Below are 18,645 nucleotides of genomic sequence, written 5' to 3' on the forward strand. Positions count from 1 at the left end.
TCTTGTTGCTGCTTCTTCTTCTTTTCTTCTTGCTTCTTTTTAAACTGCCTAAAAGACCCTTTGTGGCAGTTTCCTTTGTAAAAATGGTGACCATTGTAACAATATTAAATATATCATGAGCTTTAACTGTGTTTTTGTCAGGGATTACCTGGGCCTAAAGGAGATAAAGGAGAAGCTTCATATTTAGATGCACTTCCGGGAGTTCCTGTAAGTTCTCCTACAGTTAACACCCCTCTTTGTGTGCATTCCAGAATCATTTGTAATATATATGTACCCTGTCTGTAAAAATGCTATCCTCTTTTTCTGTCTTTTCTATTTTAATTTGCAGGGTGAGCGTGGGCGAGATGGACAGCCTGGCCCTCCTGTATGTTTTTTTAAATTTGAACAATTGAACAATTCTCTGCGAAACACTTTCAAAAATTAAAGCAGGCAATAAATATCTTAAAACTTTCTCTCCGTATTGTGCTCTTCATACCAACTGCTACCCGAACACTGCATTTTTAACATGACTGCATGGTTTCCTAAAACAGGGAAGACACGGATTTATTGGTCCTAAAGGTTACAGTGGTCCCCCTGGCCCTCCTGGCCCTCAGGTAATAAATGCATAAAAATAGATAAATATTTATGCATCTTTTATTTCAGTATCATATATCACTGAGTGTCACTTGTGCATCTGTGTGCATTTAGGGTTTAGAGGGAGCTGCAGGCGTGAGAGGACAAACAGTGAGTCATAAGCTTCACAGTATTTGACAGTGCTTGTTGAAAACTATTATACGGAGATACACATATGCAAAGCCAACACTTACTACACTTTTGGTTATTGGGCAGGGTGATGCTGGAAGATCACTGACAGGTGACGCAGGTGATGAGGTAAGAAACCTTTTTGGTAATCATGAATTATCTATCATTAGCCACGTTTTTTGGAATGTGAATTTGGTTTCACTAGCCACCAGTGTTGGTCAAGTTACTTGGAAAAAGTAATCGGTAACTAATTACTGATTATTTCCCGAAAAATGTAATCCCATTACTTTACTGATTATCCATCCATTCGCTTCCGCTTATCCTTTCCAGGGTCACGGGGGGCGCTGGAGCCTATCCCAGCTGTCACAGGGCGAGAGGCGGGGTACACCCTGGGCAGGTCGCCAGTCTGTCGCAGGGCTAACACATAGAGACACAGACAACCATTCGCACTCACATTCACTCACAGATTCACACCTATGGGCAATTTAGATTGACCAATTAACCTATCCCCCCTAACTGCATATTTTTGGACTGTGAGAGGAAGCCGGAGTACCCGGGGAGAACCCACGCAAACATGGGAGAACATGCAAACTCCACATAGAAAGACCCTGGCCTGCTGGTGGAATTGAACTCAGGACCTTCTTGCTGTGTGGCAACAGTGCTAACCACCTTTACTGATTACTTATTTTGAAAAGTAATTAGTAACTTAGTTACTTTTAAAAACATGATTTATCTCCTAAATAGGTAATAAAGCAATAGCTCTTTCAGCCCAATTCTACTTTTTCTGCATAATCCATCATATAAAATGTAATCAAATGAAAAAGTCTCTTTTTAAAACTTGTTTTATTAGTTTTAATCTTTTAACTTTATGCATCAAGCAAACATTAAATTATATGCCACATTCTCTGACTGGAAGAAATTTGTTTAACATTTAAACCTATTTTCTGCATATTCCAGCATATAAAATAAAACAGTTTTCTGTGTTTACGCTCACTCTTTCATGTAAAACACAGCAGAAAATAAATAAAATCAAAGACTCAGCGGTCCGGTTGCTCTATTTTCACCTGTATAGCAGGAGTGGGGCAGGCGGAGGTTTGCCCTGGTGCAGGTGTGCCGCAGCGGTCAGTGGAAGGATACGGCAGTTTCTCTGTGAATTTCACATTCCAGCGGCAGCATATTTGGTGCTTGCTCAGATGTTTAGGGTTTTTTTTTCGATGTAAAAAGAAGTTTTCTTCCCATGCAGTGAACAGCGAATGCTAATGTTTTTGTCACTTTTTACGGAATCAAACTCAAAGTAAGGTCAGTACTTCCAGGCTTTAAACGCTGCACTCATTACATTATCCATTGTTGATCTGCACACAGCTGTTGCCAGAATGTCTCACTCGCTTACGTCATTGTCATGAGACACTCCCCCCCCCAAAAATCAAGGTTTTAGTAATGCAGTGTGCTTATGGGAAAGTAACAGTAATCTAATTGCCTTTTTTGCAATAGCAATCCCTTACTTTACTCGAAAAAAGTAATCGGATTAACGGGTTACTGCCCATCTCTGCTAGCCACACCCAGACATGATTGCTGCCAGACCTGCTGAATAAAGAAATTACTTAAACCTGCCTGATGAAGTGAAGTAGGCTAAAAGGTCTAAAAAAAAAAAACCCCAAGAAATTCAAGAACAACTAAGAAACAAAGTCAAACCCAGCAATCATATGACCCTCTATGAGCAAGCACTTTGGCGACAGTGGGAAGTACAAACTCCCTTTTAACGGGAAGAAACCTCCGGCAAAACCAGGCTCAGGGAGGGGCGACCATCTGCTGCAACCCGTTGGGGTGAGAGAAGGAAGGCAGGATAAAAGACATGCTGTGGAAGAGAGCCAGAGATTAACCTGTACAGTGGTGAACCTTCCCAGGAGTGGACAGGGTACCACAATTACTCCATGAGTGAATCAATGACTCATCCAGGAGATCACAAACAACTGCAGAACAGCATCTAAAGACCTGCAGGCTTCACTTGCTGAGACATGGCCAAAAATGGTGGTGATGGTGTGATGGTGTGGGTCTTCTTTGCTGCTTATGAACCTTTGTTTACTTCCCGTAACTGATGTAACCACGAATTCTACCAGATAATCCTGAAGGAGAATGTCCAGCCATAGTTTGTGCCCTAAAGGTCAAGCATGGTCAGGTTATGCAACAGGACAATTAAATACAGCAAAACACCACTATGAATGGTTCAATAAAAAAACACAACATGTAGGGCTTTTGGTATGACTTTGAACAATCCATTCATGCTCAAAAACCCTCCAATGTTGCTGAATCAAATCAATTTGGCAAATGAGAATGGGCCAAAATTTCTCCACATTGATGTGAAAGACTCATTACCAGTTATTGTGAACACTTGGTTGTATTTCTTCCTGCCAAGGCTGGCACGGTCAAGTATTTGGCAATATATATTCTCCTTTTATAAATGATGCGAAAAACTAAGAAATCAGGAAAAGGGAAAATGCTTTTTCATGATGCTGTATATTTTGATGTATATGGACAGTCAAATGCCTCAAAAATGTCATGTTACAGGGCGAACAGGGCCCGCCTGGCCCACCAGGACCAGAAGAAGTTGTAGAATATCCTCCACAATTTCTTTCACCAAAAGGAGGCAAGGTGAAGCCTTTTTTTTTTCTTAAAGCATTTGATTTTTAACTTCTTCATATTTTTTATGCAGATGCAACAATATTAATCCATGTTTTTGATCATTTCGTGTCTACCCATCCATACAGCTTTTTATTTTAATTTACAAGTTGCAGTTCAAACTCTACTCTTCCATCTGGATTTTTGTTTTATAATTTCATCTTTTTTTTTGGTCTTTCTCCCAGGGTGACAAAGGTTTTCCTGGCCCATGTGGACTAAAGGGCTTAAAGGTGGGTTTTGATATGCCTGTGTACCTAGAAGTCATGTGTCAGAGGAAAAACAAATAACTCAATTATTGTTTTTTCCTATCCAGGGTGGTAGTGGTGACTACTACCCTCATGAATTGAAGGGAGAGCAAGGAGTCCTCGGATTTGTCGGATTTCGGGTAAATGATTTAAATGACACTGGACAATACACTTAGACAAAGACAAGTGAATATACATAAAAACGTTTTCAGCTCCTTCTTTCCATCTGTAGGGTCCTCCAGGATTACCTGGCAGGGAGGGACTAGCAGGACCTGAGGTGCAGCTTACATATGATGTTATTATGTCTTACTATACTTTGGCATTCTTTCATATTAAATACATTAATACATTTTCAGGGTTCTCGAGGACAGAGGGGACTTCCAGGCATCAGTGGAAGAACTGGACTAAAGGTGACTTTTGTTTATACATCAGTGAAATCAGTATTAAAATTTTAAGAAAAACAGAATGCCACTGGGAGAAAAAGTTAAAAGGCTTGGTTTGATATAGATATAGACACTGTTGTTGGTTCTTCAGGAGACACGTGGTTAGCATATTTGCTATACATTTAGAGAAGGACTGTAAATGAATTACTGACATCTGGTGGTTACTTAGTGGAAAGGGTTGCTAACTGTAAAACTCCAATGAAATTCCTTGGTCCGTCTTCTCACCTGTAGAAAAAATGCGCATCGGTGCCATTTCTTTTCCTAACCATTCTTTCCATCTTACACAGGGTTACCCAGGAGATCCAGGTCTCCCTGGTGATACAGTCCTTCTTAATGGAAGTCATGTGAGAGGTGAGACCACAGCTCCATCTGTACTCTTATTACTACATTTTTTTCCCGTTTTTGTTTACATGTAAAATGTAACAATATATTAGTTTCATAAATAAAAAAATTCTGTCACTCTGCTGGGCGGAGCACTCAAGTTTTGCGAATGTGATAACTCAACAACAAAGTGATGTAGGAATTTTTTAGTTGATAGCATAGGTGCATCTGCTAGGAGGGTGAGGGGTAGCACAGGCAGCTACCAATATTTTGATAGTTTGCAACAGCTGCTATTCTGCTATTCTTTTATTTATCACTGTCAAAATACAGATTTAAATAAAGTGGTTCACTGGAGCTGTACAGTGTGATATTTACACTTACACACTGGGGGAATACTGGTGGTTGTGAAAGGGCTTCTTTCAGCTTGTTTTCAGCTTGAATTATGTCAGTCACAACTACACTACACTGTGACTATATATTTACTAAAATAATAAAATAACACAGCAATATATGTAGAGTATCACTTTAAATAAACACCTTTAAGTCACTGTTTTGCTTGTAGATTTATGGTTCAAATACAAATAGGTCCATAAATCCAACACCGGAGGCACTGACTTTAAAACAGATGGTTAAGATGGAATTAAAGTTCGTACTTTTATTCAAGGGATTTGACAAATAAATTAGCATTAACCATTTTCATATATATAGTTCTCCATCTTCAGATGCTCCAAGGTAATTGGACAAGTTAATGATATTTTAAATACTTGAGCCTTTCTGAAAAGGAAATGACTTGGAATGAACTCAAAGTCTGTTTTCTGCGTCCTTGATCACAAAGTAATCAGTAAACAGGCCTCACCTGGCCATGAAACTGCATGTCTCCAATTACTTCTGAGCCCCTGAACATGTCTAAATGCAAATCTGCATTTTCCTCACATCTGGACTTAAAATCCAACATGGTGATGTACAAAATTGCAACTTAGTTTGTAGTCCGATTCACCTTAATGTATAGTAAAACAATAATTACTTTATGACTTTATGTTTCAGGTGCTAAAGGTGACCGTGGATTTCCAGGACAACCTGGACTCCAGGGGGACACTGGGTCCATGGGCATTCCTGGGCCCTCTGGCCCACCAGGGTTATCAGGTCAGACTTCAGACTTTGCTTCCTTTCTTTGATGGCGAAGCCTTGTGTATTTTGATTTAGTACTTGTGCCATATATATCACTCGTAATAATTATGATAATTCTTGCAACCTGACAGTTGTTAAAATACTCTGTTGCTGTGGAAATTACTATGTCAGTAATCAAAGATTCTCTCTGCTACTGATGGTCTGTGTTTTCACAGTTAGAAAACTGATCCTACATCATTTTAAATTTTACATTTTCATCTCACACCCTTATAGAGGGCCAGGGTTTGCCTGGTCCACGAGGGCCCCCTGGTCCTAAAGGCTACAAAGGAGAGCCGGGAAAGTATGATTACTATTCCATTGCCGTACCCAAGGGAGCTAAAGGACTCCCGGGACCTAAAGGGGCCACAGGCCCTCCAGGCCCCCCAGGTATGCTCTCTCTGCTCTTCGTATATAATACACAGGACAAGACTTTCATATGTGCAGAAGTTAATCTCACTGATGTATTTATTTTATTACTTGGATTGTCATCACTTTTTATATGTGATCACTTTAATGATGACTTAACTTCTGGTTTGTATGTCTCTGTACGTGCCTTATTGGATTGGATTAGGCTGTGGAGGTAATTTTTTTTAAATTATATTTTATCTAAAATATTAAAACCTTTTTTAAATTTAATATAATTTTTAATTTATGAATAACTTATTTTCAACTAATCTCAAAGACTACTACTGTGAGCGCGGTGACCCTGGGGACCCTGGTGATCCTGGACCCAGTGGATCTACTGGAAACAAAGGGCTCAAGGGAATTAAAGGTGAACTGTGGCTGTTTGTTTGCATTAATCATATAAGCCAAGACTCTGTTCTTCTTTGTGAATACTGATGTTGAATTCACAAGCAACATGTGGTGGAAGACGAGCGTCAGTGATTCATTTCTCAATATAAACATCTGTGTGAGTCTGTATAAGCAGGTCTGGGGACTAAATTTAAATTCAACCAAATGTTGTTATTTTTGTCTTCTATAGGTTGTCCAGGGATTTGTGAATGTATCTCTGGCAGGGGGATCCCAGGGTCTCATGGTCCACCTGGTTATCCAGGCCCGCCAGGATTACCTGGACATCAAGGACCAAGAGGGGACCCAGGTCTGAAAGGAAATGAGGGTTCTCAAGGACCACAAGTAAGAACAGTGGGACTAAAACTGCATGTGCAAATAAATGTCTTTTGTGTTATTTTTGTTATTCCCACAATTATGTGTGCTTGCAGGGCTTTCAAGGATTTTCTGGTTTAAAGGGACAAAAAGGAGAAAAGGGTGATGCTTTTGCAGTAGGCGTAAAAGGTGAGCGCCTCTCAAAAATTTAAATTGGTTCAGTTACGATGGCAACCACTGCACATTGGATTAGGTAAAGACTGTTTAATAGTACTATACCTTTAAATTAGATACAGACTGTATTTGTTTTTCTGGAGTGTTTAAAGCCAAATCTCTATTGGTTGCTTTTGTTACTTGAAGGTGCCAAGGGTGACATAGGTGACCCAGGATATGGTGGTCCTCATGGAGGAACAGGTGGGCCAGGACAGGATGGACGAGATGGCATTGTGGGAGAACCCGGGCCACCAGTGAGTCTACATATTAAAGTCCAGTATTGTGCATCATGTGACAAATCTTTTAAAGGTCTCTGCTCAAAGACACTGCATATGTAAAAATGATCCACTTTGATACTCTTTTCTACACTTTTGATCATGTTGTGTTTTTTCAGGGCGATGGTTATACAGGATTACCTGGTCCTAAAGGTTACCCAGGTCTTCCTGGACCTAAAGGATTTCCTGGACAAGCAGGTCCCCCGGGTGATGGTTTACAAGGCCCCAAGGGAGAACAAGGACCTAAAGGAAATCAGGGACTTACTGGCATACCAGGAATTCCTGGACGACCAGGACCTCCAGGTCAGGTTTCTCATGATTTGTCATTAAGAAAAGTGTCATGGGATTTAAAAACAAACAAACAAACCACAAAAAGCTGTATTTGAATACAGGAGAAACACAGAGATGCTGTCCTGAAGGTGAGATTGGTCCCCCTGGTCCAAAGGGTGAGCCAGGTTCACCAGGTAAGTCTTGCAGGTGCTAATTATTTATTTAAAAATGTTCACATGTTTCATCTGGAACACTAAATTTAATCAGAAATCTAGATTTAAAAAAATGTCATTAATAAATTGTTTAGTGCTTTCTATTTATAAAGCTTGTTACTTCATTATTTTCAAAGTTACACAGAATGGACCCTACAGTTACTACTACAAGTGATTTGTTTTGTTTTATTTTTTTTGGCCTCTTATAGGGATTCCAGGTCAGCCAGGGAGCAATGGTCCTCCCGGAGAGCCAGGATACCCAGGCACTAAGGGCATGAAGGGAGATGATGGTGGAGTTCAGGGGACTGGACCACCAGGTAATGGCTGTAAAAACAGAGCATTTGTTGAAGCTTGTGGACCATCAGTTATTCATATAGTAGGGACTATTCCTTAAATCTATTAATTCTGAAAAAATAAATAAAAAAAAATAGGTTTTTTTTATGCTTATAAATCTTTCTTAATTATAAAAGGACCTCCAGGTTTAATTGGTGAACCAGGTGAACCAGGTTCCAGGGGAATTAGTCTAGAAGGCCTTCCTGGCCTTCCTGGTTTTCCTGGACCACCAGGTAGGAAAGGGCCTCCAGGAGATGTCCTCCCAACCAGGCCAGGTGCAACTGGCATACCTGGCCCTCCTGGGAGTATAGGCTATAAAGGACTCCGTGGAATTCCTGGAAATCCAGGAATACCAGGTAAGATTAACTTAATCTGAACTCAAACAAATCTCTAACAAATGGGATTCATGGCCTGTATTACAATAATATTCAAAAGAACAGAACAAAAACAATGTGCTTTGCATTAGTTCTGTACATTTAGATTAGTTGACTGTTGGTCTTTTGCAATTACAGGCCCACAAGGCCAACCTGGACAACCAGGCTATAAAGGAGAGCCAGGGGTCGATGGTGACCCCGGAGTCCCTGGACCAATAGGCCCACCGTGCTCACAGTGCGAACTCATCGGCCTACCCGGACCCCCAGGACCTCCAGGAAATCCTGGAGTGAGGGGAATACCAGGTGAGCAAACTGCAGCTATACCCCAAATCATGGATAGTCACGTCTTTTTATTCATATCTACCTTATCTTCCACAGCTTTACAAATACAAGTACAATTTAAAACTTTACATTTGTTTACACTGAGTACTTCAATTTTCATATCAACATGAATATCCCACACTATTGTCACGATAAATAGTATATTTGTTTTGTTTTTAGCATATAAACAGTTTGCAAAAACTTATTTAGTAAAAGTAGAAACGTAAAGCAAAATACAGGACAATGCAAAATTGCTTCGCATCTGTTTAGTTTCACCAGAAAAGAAGTTGGATGAAGTACAAATCCCATTTCTGCTCCATATGTTAATAATGATTATTTATCTAGTTTCCTTATTGATATAAATTTCAATAACAACAAAAAATATAAATACAAAATATATTCTCTGTGTGATATAAAACTGATCATATATTTTATATCGACACGTCAAAGACAAATAGCTGCAGTTTGTGGACTGTAATATATAAAGAAACATGGAGTAACACTAATTTTAATACTTGTTTCATCTTTTAATTTTCAGATGTTCATAAGTTGCTAATCTAACAACACTGACCTCTGGTGGCCAGTATGTCCATACATAAGGAGGAACAGTCAATCAACTTCTGTGTCAATATATGAGTATATTCATGCTCATTTATCCATGTCATCTAACCATATATTTTGTCACTGAATTTTATGACGTTGAATAGGAAACACTGGGCAGATAGGTCTGAGAGGCGATATTGGTCCACCTGGACATGGATGGAAAGGATCAAAAGGTGTTCAGGGTCCTCCTGGTTTACCAGGACCAGCTGGACCAACAGGCTCCACTGGCCTCTCAGGAGATCCTGGAACCGATGGGTGGCCAGGACAGAAAGGTCAGCCGATGGTATCTTATTGGATAATTATTTAAAACCTTATAAGCATTTTATAAAATTCAACAAGTAATTCCATTCAGTTTCCAAAATCCAGTTTGTTTAACTTAATAGCCCATCACTTATACATTCAACAGCTAGCTGGTAAGCAGCATGCTTAATTAAATCTGTGAACCTCAGTGTGCTGATTAAAGCAAGGTTTTCTGTTCAATTTCTACAGGTGAAAGGGGGTATCCTGGCAGGGCTGGAGCCAGAGTTTTTCCAGGTCGCCCTGGACCTCCTGGACCGAGAGGTAAACAGGGTGAAAGGGGCCTTAATGGCCGCCCAGGTTCCCCAGGGTATCCAGGGCCAGATGGTAATAAAGGTAAGTCTGTAAATGTGTCGTGTCTCTCTTATTTTCCTAACCTAAACTTGTGGGTATCTTAGCCTTTTGTTCTTTATTTATAATAATATTTATTATTATTATTATTATTATTATTATTATTATTAAATATTTGATCAAAAAGCAGAATATTATTATTATTATTAGTTGAAACAATCAAATATATTGAACTATGTACCTGTACTATTCAAACTCTAGACAAGTCTACGACAAGCAAAACACACGTATTCTTACGAGTGAAGATCCTCTAAAAGAATTTGGTTTGCAGGAAATTTTTCTGTTTAGTAAATTTAAAAATGCAGCCATTAGAAATAAATATATACTAAATATAGCACAGTTTCCTGTTGGAGCCTTGACCAGGTTGTATTGTACCATTTCTGACAAATGGTGGAAATATCTGACTGTATGTAAAGGAAAACACAGAAATCAGGCACTAGGCAAACTTTTAAGATGGAGTGGAGTGTAATAATGGGAAGCTGTCTTCTCTGTTGGGTTCAAATAATTATGCTCAACTTTTTTTACTTACTATTATTGTTGTTTTATTAGTCTGGAGAAGCTTGATTTCTCTTCTGTTTTTTTGTTTTCTGAGATTCAAATGTGATGGTCAGAGGTTTGTGAGTTGAGAGTTATGGCTAATATCAAAATACCTATTTTTGTATGTTTAATCTACTCTGATGTGCTTGTGGCTCCTGTTCACAACAATGATCAAATAATTTAATTCACTTTTATCTATATAGTGTCAAATCACAACAGTAGTTGCCTCAAGGTCCTTTTTATTGTAAGGTAAAGACACTTGGAAGTACCAAATGTAGTCTTTTTCTTTAAGTTATTTTCTCTCACTTCTTGTGTACTTTATGGAAGAAAATGGCAAGCATTTCATTTCTGTTGTCTATTCAGGTTTACGGGGAGACCCTGGAGATCCAGGAGTGACAAGTCCAGTGAATATAAGGAAAGGTCCACTGGGTCATCCAGGAAGGATGGGGCTACCTGGCGCGCCTGGACTTCAAGGTAATGGAGTTTTAATTTAACCTGCATAAGTCTTTAGAAAACAGCTTTATTCTTCTTTGGTAGAAAGACTGTATAGATGGACAGTGATAGACGGTGCAAAACTAAACAATTAGCAATTTGTGATGTAATTTATAGGTCCAAAGGGCACATGGGGAATGCCAGGTGACTCTGGACCTGATGGATGGCCTGGTCCACCAGGAATTAAGGGTATCCCTGGAGTTCCAGGCAGGTCAGGAAGAGCAGGACCTCATGGAGACCCTGGGAATAAAGGTTTCATTGGTCCCAGAGGATATCCTGGGAATGATGGAGATCGGGTACTCAAGTCAATTCAATTTAATTTATGTAGCGTCAAATCATAGCAGTGACCTCTAGGCATTTTGTACAGTAAGGTAGAGACCCTGCACCAATACTGTGAAGTTATTGTCTGCATATTTTGATCACAGCAGTGTAAATATATATATGTATGTATTAGTGCTGCCAATAGATTCAAAAAATTAACTCAATCTCACAATTTTCTGTAATTAATTGCGATTAATTGCAATTACTTGATCAATAGCCTGGTTGCAATTACAAGTTTGTAACAGACATTTATGCAATATAATGAATATAATGAAGTAAATGCAGAATAAACACAAAGAATGTATGCTTAAATTTAAAGAGAATTTGAATAGTTTTCTTCAATCTTTTAACACAGGCTCTCTCCTGTGAAATACAACTTTAAAAAATTACTAATAGGTAAGTATACGCTAATATATAATATATTAGTGTATACTTACACTAATGTATATTATTATAATATAATACTATATTCTAGTATTATAGCACTGATGTATAGTGAGAGAGAGAGAGCCTTCATCAGGAACTCGATGGGGATGTGGCGGACAACACTAGAGGCCAAAGCCAATAGCAGAAGTCACCGTCAAGTGCGGGATCTACCAAGGAGATGCTCTGTCCCCACTGCTGTTCTGCATAGGCCTGGACCCCCTCAGTGAGATGACTGGCTACGCATACTGACTACGGAATGGAGCAGCTGTCAGCCACCTCCTGTACCATTGGCTGGACAAAGCTGGACTGAAAGACAGCATAGAGGCACTAATCATGGCAGCACAGGAACAAGCTCTGAGCACAAGATCCAAAGAGGCTGGGGTCTATCACACCAGGCAAGACCCCAGTTGCAGTCTTTGTAAAGATGCCCCTGAGACAATCCAGCACATAACAGCAAGGTGCGAGATGCTAGCTGGCAGGGCATACATGGAACGCCATTATCAAGTGGCCGGCATAGTGTACAGAAACATCTGTGCTTAGTATGGCGAGTGGCTCCAGCAGATCTCAGGAACAACATCGGAGATCTCTGTCCAGAAGAGCGCAGTCCTAGGAACGGCTAAGATACTGCGAAGGACCCTCAAGCTCCCAGGCCTCTGGTAGAGGACCCGAGCTTGAAGGATTTAAATATTGTGCGTTTTTAAGTGGAATTATTCAGACTTACAAATGCTGGTGTTAAATTATTGGATTGTATTGATGTATGTTATAGGGAGATCCAGGGCTTGTGGGATATTCAGGTGTTCCAGGGAGACAAGGCTTTCCTGGTGCCAAGGGTAATTATGCATTTTTTATTAAAACATACTAAATAGCTGATTTAATTTAGCTACAAACAGTGGGAATTTTATGTAGAAACCTCGGTAAAAAACGCAGAATCAGTGCAATAAAATAAAAAAAAAGATTTAAGTACATTGTCACTGCAAATATGGTCAAGAATGTAGCCCAGTCTCTCAGTACAGTCTCATTTTGTTATGTATTTATTCAGTTATCCAAATCTCTTCCAGGTGATCCAGGACCATCTTATGGACAACCAGGTCCACCTGGACCCAGAGGCATCCCAGGAGAGAATGGCTTCAGTGGTAAATTAAAGTTATTTTTCAAGCCCCCCCGCCAAAAAAACAATTTATACCAAATCTTAAAAAAACAAAACAAAAAACTTATCCTACAAGATATATGGTAGTTTCATTGGCTAAATAAAGTTTGCATACAAAACCAGAAAAAGCTGATAATTTCTTTAGCACCTCGAGGGATACCAGGAGACCCAGGTGATCTGGGACCCAGAGGAAACCCAGGACGACCAGGACCATCAGGCATTCCAGGAGAACGAGGAATACAAGGAAGACCAGGTGATCCCTATAGGTTTGATTTTAGAACTTTCTGGATGTACTTCAGCAGCACAATTAATAAACTGATGTTTCCAATGTTTACCTTATTCATAGTTTGATTCAGGAGAAAAATAAATTTCCCCTTGTCGTTAGCTTTTTTTTCTCCATCATTAAAGGGAAGAAATAATTCTGTGCAAGTAACCATTTCAATTTTGTTCTCACATAAAATATTGTAAATATGTAATGTGTCAGCCAGAAACTGGATTCAGTTGTATAAAATCTTTGAGTGTATTTAATTTAAAATAATTTAATCTGGATTTAAATTTAGCTCCTTTAACATTAATTTAATCTACAATAATAATCAGTTTCTGCAATTTAACACTTGATTTTATTCCCTCAATTAACATTGATTTGTTTCCTATATATGAATGCTTGTTTGAGCTCTTTTGTGTATACCTATGTATACGTACAGGTTCCCCTGGACCCCGTGGTCCACAAGGCCATCCAGGTCTTCCAGGTTTTCCCGGTGATGAAGGAAGCGTGGGACTACCAGGCCCCCCTGGCCGATATGGGCCCCCAGGTACAAACATAATTGTCTCAATCCAAGAGTTTAGATGTGTTCATATTGTTTAATAATGAAGTAAAACATTAAAAGGGTTATGAACATTATGAACAGATTTGCTTTCTTCATTTATTTGTTTGATCATATAGCATAATATATCATATAATAATTAATTATATGTAATAATAGAATACAAGATGGAAAAAAAACTGAAACAAGAAGCATGATTTTGCAATCATAGGACCAAACAAGACAGTTTACACATCATCACACTGTGCTTGTTATGTTAGGGCCCCCTGGACCACCAGGTCTAGATGGACTGTATGGGCTTACAGGTCCAAAAGGGATGAAGGGGGCAAGTGGTAAGAGAGCATTATATAATATTATTTCTTTTCTATGTCTTTTAGGACTGTAGGAATTTTGTCGCCGTTGGGTGCCAGTCGTATAGCACATTATTTATTGTTACAATTAGTAATAATATGTGTAGTTGCTAATTTTTAAATTGTTTTTCTTGATACACAATCAAATGTGAGCACATTACAATGTGATGCTATGTTTTATATGTACTCACTTATAATACAGGCATAGATATCCCTGGCCCTCGAGGACCAGATGGTTTTCCAGGAGTCAAAGGGGCCAGGGGCTACCAAGGACCTCCAGGAACTACTATTCCTGGGACTAAAGGCCAAAGGGGCCCACCAGGGAATCCAGGTATCATGACTTTTATTTGTAACAGTTCTGTCTGCACTAGATACAATTTTGTGTCAGGTTGTGCCAGGAAGAGCATCTGGCACAAAAACTGTCAAATCAAACATGCAGAGCGACTATGCTACTATGGTGACCCCTATTGAATAAGGGAGCAACTGAAAGTAACTTTTTATGTTGCTAAGGGTAGATTGTTTTTTCTTTTAGGCCTCCCAGGACTCCCAGGTGAACCTGGTTACCCTGGTATAATCTGCCAAACACCTTTGCAGGGACCTGCTGGAGGTCAAGGATTTGAAGGACCTACAGGACCCCCAGGTATGTGTGTATGCTGGGTCATATTTAATTTACTTTTCTCTACTTTATTTCATTCTTATTAAACCCCCTCCTGGGGTAAAAAGGAAAATATACAATGAACAAACAAAGCAGAGGGTTATTCAATACACATCATCACTATCACAAAAGGAGAAATAAGTAAATGCAACTGTCAACAAATGACCCTTTTGAATTGGATGGTGCTTTGTGCCTATGTAACTGTGTGTATGTTTGCCACTAAATATATTTATACATATTTCAAATTTTTAATTTTTTTAGGTCCTCCTGGAGAACCTGGGATACCAGGCTCCAGCCTTTTGTTCAAAGGAGACCCAGGACCAACTGGCCCCCACGGCTTACCAGGTGTTCGAGGAAGAAGGGGCCTACCAGGACCACCTGGACTTTCTATCCACCAAGGCCCTAGAGGACCTAAAGGTACAAACAAAACAATGGTCAATAGACATCATCAGTAACTTACAGTGCAGCTATCCAACTGATTATACTCCAAATGTTACCACACTTTGACAGGTGAGCAAGGTCCTGTTGGTCTAATGGGCCTACCTGGACCCAAAGGTCAGCTAGGTGCCCCTGGGCCCCAGGGCCCCAGCGGAGAAATTGGCCACCCTGGAAATAAGGGTAAGTTGTACTGTAGACAAGAAACTAAAATATACAAGACTTCACAGTTCAAAGCAAAATAAATTGATTTTTTTTAAAAGTTGTAATTGTTCCTATAGTAGATGTACTAATCAATTTTTTTTTCTAGGTGTCAAAGGTGCTCTTGGTGACTCTGTCAGTATATTAACAGCTACTGCTCCCCCTGGACCTCCAGGTCCTCCTGGTAGCCCGGGATGTGTAGGATTCCAAGGTGTCATGGGTTCCCCTGGTATTCCAGGTCGTAAAGGTAAACCTAATGTAGTCTTTGGACAGTTATAAGTGTATATTTCGTTTCTGTCTGTCCAACTTGAGTATTGTACATGTCTTCATCCACTCTTTATTTCTTTATATTTTACAAGGAAATATGAAATAGGTGTGAAAGTACAGTCCAAGAGGAAAAACCATAGTTTGATTTGTCTTAGGTAAACTTCTTATTTCTTCAAATTAGATTTCTAATTTCTAATTCCTTGAAATCTTCAGGAATAGTTTTCCAGGCTTCTTAAAGGACAGTCAAAGGTCTTATTTTGTTCTTTTTTTTTTTGTTCTCTGTCAAGATTATATTGAGGTCCAGGCTCTGAGGAGTCCAGTCCATGACTGATAGTGTTCAATTATGTGTTTTTATAAGCAGGTATGCCTATACAACAGATGCTTTTCAGAGGGTATTGTAAAACTCTGATGGTGCTTCTCTGTGTTCATAGTTCCGTTTATGCAGCCCCAAACCACGAGAGAGCCTGTTTCAGGGCCTCTGTCAGGTCTTTACTGTATTTTTTTAATTTCTTAAGGATATGAGTTGTATAAAGCGCTTTGAGTGCTCGGATAGATTAGAAAAGTGCTGTATAAGAACCAGTCCATTTACCATTACTTTCAAATACTCTTCATCTGATGTAGTGTTTTTAGCCCTGCCAGTTCCTCCTTTGTCCTCTACTTTTCTACTTACCTCAAATTTTTTTAAGGCATACTGCACATCATGTTGAGATATGACAGTTTTTGGCTACAAGTTCGTTGGGATTCACCTTGTTGGTGTTAAAATATATCCCCAGTTAAATTGTGTTATCTTTGGCATTTCTCATAGATTCAGATAATGAAATTGTAACAAATAGCATGATTTTGTAACAGGTTGCTAGTAACATAGTGTTTTAAAATTACAATTGAAATTTGGGTCTTTGGTTCTAAGTTGTCTGCTATGTGTTGACAAGTCTGCTATGTGTTTGAAGCATTTTTATGCTTTAATGTTTTATAGGTCAGTGTAAAGCGGCTTAACAGCCAAACAAAAAAATCCATACTCCTGTATACATGGCTGTATTTACTCATTTGCTTTTATCTGCATGTTTCAGGGGAGAAGGGTCCGGTGGGGTCTGTGGGCCTTCCTGGTATAACAGGTCCTCCTGGTCGTAATGGTCCAGCTGGAGATCCAGGAGATGTTGGTTTGCCTGGATTTCCTGGACCTCAAGGTAAATATTCATATTTTCTAGATAGCTCACTAAATTAGTGTGGAAATTTCCTGATAAAATTTGGAAATTCACTCTGGTGTACTAATATGAATAATATAGCTCTGATATGCTTTTTTTTGATCCTCACTTTGATGCTTTCTTCACCTAATACACACGCTCTTTGTTCAACCACAACAACTTCAAGGTATCCCAGGTCCTCCTGGTGACCAGGGTCAGCCAAGCTACAGGAGGATATTGAATGCTGGATTTCTGTTAGTTATACATAGTCAATCAGTTGAGGTCCCACAGTGCCCAGCAGATACCACTCAGCTTTGGGTGGGACACAGTCTCATTTACCTGGAGGCACAAGAAAAGGCTCAAACACAAGATCTGGGTAAGCATCCGCATAAAATGGTCATTTTGCTGATTTCTTGAAATGTATTCATCCCTGGTATATAGAAATTTGAAGAAAAATTTAAAAACCCTTCCTTGTCTATATTTTATAACATCTATTTTTGTTTTTTTCAATCTGTTTTCCTTGCAGGCCAGCCTGGCTCCTGCCTCCCTGTTTTCTCCACCATGCCGTTCTCCTATTGTAACCAAGCTGCCTGTTCTTATTCTAGTCGCAATGACAAATCCTATTGGCTCTCCACAACTGCTCCCATACCCATGATGCCGCTATTTGGCCAGGATATTGTGTCCCATATCAGCCGTTGTGTGGTGTGTGAGACCATTTCACCTGTGGTGACTTTTCACAGCCAGAATCATACATTCCCTTCATGCCCACCTGGATGGAGGAGTTTGTGGGTGGGATACTCTTTCCTCTTGGTAAGTACATTAAAAAAATGTTAAAGTGTTTCAAAGGAAAACTTCTGTTAACTCCCCTCACTGTGTACCTGCTGGCTTGCTGTCTTTAGCACACAGGATCAGGAAATAATGGTGGTGGCCAGTCACTGGCTTCTACTGGTAGCTGCCTTAAGGATTTCCGAACTCATCCCTTCATTGAGTGCCAAGGGGCACGGGGTTCCTGTCACTACTTTGCCAATCTCTATAGTTATTGGCTGACTACTGTAAGCCCAGCAGAGCAGTTCATAACCGCAAGTCCTGGCACCATCAAAGCAAGCGACCAACAGCGACACAGGACCAGCCAGTGTAATGTCTGCCACAGAGAAGGATAAGCATTGTGGCATTTTACCTAAGATTATGATTTTTTTTTTTTACCCAATTACCCAAACCTTACTCATACCACTCAGGGTTAAAGATGAATTTGATTATGTTCGTTGATAATAAAAATGTATTAAAATAAATGTTTTGCACACCTCAACATTTAACATTATTTTCACTTAGGTACCATTTATAGTTCTAAAAAAGCTCCTTATGTTCTATAATTGTGCTATAATCTGTCAGACTAGCACTGTAATCCTCTCTGAAATGACCTTTTCTTGTGTTTATTATTATTTTATTGTGTTTAAGTTGTTTTTCATTTTGTCATTTTAAAATAAGACTTTAATTTGACACGTCATGTAAAAAACTAAATAAATAAATACAATTTTAAGAAAAAGAAGCATTTTGACAGGATGCACATTTTCCATAGCAGGTTTCAAGTCCATATTTATTTATTTCTCTCAACAGAACCCAAGTGACAATCAGAATACAGTACTTTATTCCTCAAACATGTTTATTCCTTTTTTTTTTTTTTTTTTATTACGCAAAACAAGAGAACACTCAGTGCAATAAGACAGAGGACTGACGGTGCGGTGCTCTCTCTACCTTTTCACAGTGCACGTTTATACACACAAAAAGATTGTACATCATCATCATTGTTACATTTCCAACCTTCACCCACCAACATCATGAGGGCAAAGTGAATGTCTTAAGACA

At 39.3% G+C, this 18,645-nt stretch overlaps 1 protein-coding gene across 1 annotated transcript in view; it reads left to right on the top strand.

The window, feature by feature from the left end:
• The window catches only part of LOC101466678 (uncharacterized), a 30,685-nt gene extending 12,357 nt beyond the window's left edge, over window positions 1–18,328 (top strand). The window contains exons 8-47 of the mRNA XM_076877015.1: window positions 142–207; window positions 329–364; window positions 531–593; window positions 688–723; window positions 829–870; window positions 3,307–3,390; window positions 3,603–3,647; window positions 3,731–3,802; window positions 3,895–3,939; window positions 4,019–4,072; window positions 4,393–4,456; window positions 5,471–5,569; window positions 5,828–5,980; window positions 6,276–6,365; window positions 6,576–6,727; window positions 6,814–6,886; window positions 7,058–7,164; window positions 7,305–7,488; window positions 7,578–7,649; window positions 7,877–7,984; window positions 8,138–8,356; window positions 8,513–8,677; window positions 9,403–9,570; window positions 9,788–9,931; window positions 10,847–10,957; window positions 11,093–11,271; window positions 12,489–12,552; window positions 12,781–12,855; window positions 13,015–13,122; window positions 13,574–13,681; window positions 13,954–14,025; window positions 14,246–14,374; window positions 14,576–14,683; window positions 14,960–15,115; window positions 15,209–15,316; window positions 15,444–15,581; window positions 16,669–16,785; window positions 16,970–17,158; window positions 17,309–17,592; window positions 17,682–18,328. Coding sequence (XP_076733130.1) covers window positions 142–207; window positions 329–364; window positions 531–593; window positions 688–723; window positions 829–870; window positions 3,307–3,390; window positions 3,603–3,647; window positions 3,731–3,802; window positions 3,895–3,939; window positions 4,019–4,072; window positions 4,393–4,456; window positions 5,471–5,569; window positions 5,828–5,980; window positions 6,276–6,365; window positions 6,576–6,727; window positions 6,814–6,886; window positions 7,058–7,164; window positions 7,305–7,488; window positions 7,578–7,649; window positions 7,877–7,984; window positions 8,138–8,356; window positions 8,513–8,677; window positions 9,403–9,570; window positions 9,788–9,931; window positions 10,847–10,957; window positions 11,093–11,271; window positions 12,489–12,552; window positions 12,781–12,855; window positions 13,015–13,122; window positions 13,574–13,681; window positions 13,954–14,025; window positions 14,246–14,374; window positions 14,576–14,683; window positions 14,960–15,115; window positions 15,209–15,316; window positions 15,444–15,581; window positions 16,669–16,785; window positions 16,970–17,158; window positions 17,309–17,592; window positions 17,682–17,942 — 4,548 coding nt within the window. The 3' untranslated portion in view covers window positions 17,943–18,328. The remainder of the gene's footprint in view (window positions 1–141; window positions 208–328; window positions 365–530; window positions 594–687; window positions 724–828; window positions 871–3,306; window positions 3,391–3,602; window positions 3,648–3,730; window positions 3,803–3,894; window positions 3,940–4,018; window positions 4,073–4,392; window positions 4,457–5,470; window positions 5,570–5,827; window positions 5,981–6,275; window positions 6,366–6,575; window positions 6,728–6,813; window positions 6,887–7,057; window positions 7,165–7,304; window positions 7,489–7,577; window positions 7,650–7,876; window positions 7,985–8,137; window positions 8,357–8,512; window positions 8,678–9,402; window positions 9,571–9,787; window positions 9,932–10,846; window positions 10,958–11,092; window positions 11,272–12,488; window positions 12,553–12,780; window positions 12,856–13,014; window positions 13,123–13,573; window positions 13,682–13,953; window positions 14,026–14,245; window positions 14,375–14,575; window positions 14,684–14,959; window positions 15,116–15,208; window positions 15,317–15,443; window positions 15,582–16,668; window positions 16,786–16,969; window positions 17,159–17,308; window positions 17,593–17,681) is intronic.
• Window positions 18,329–18,645: the final 317 nt, after the last annotated feature.

This window comes from Maylandia zebra, linkage group LG18 (assembly GCF_041146795.1).
Source record: "Maylandia zebra isolate NMK-2024a linkage group LG18, Mzebra_GT3a, whole genome shotgun sequence".
Taxonomy (NCBI): Eukaryota; Metazoa; Chordata; class Actinopteri; order Cichliformes; family Cichlidae; genus Maylandia; species Maylandia zebra.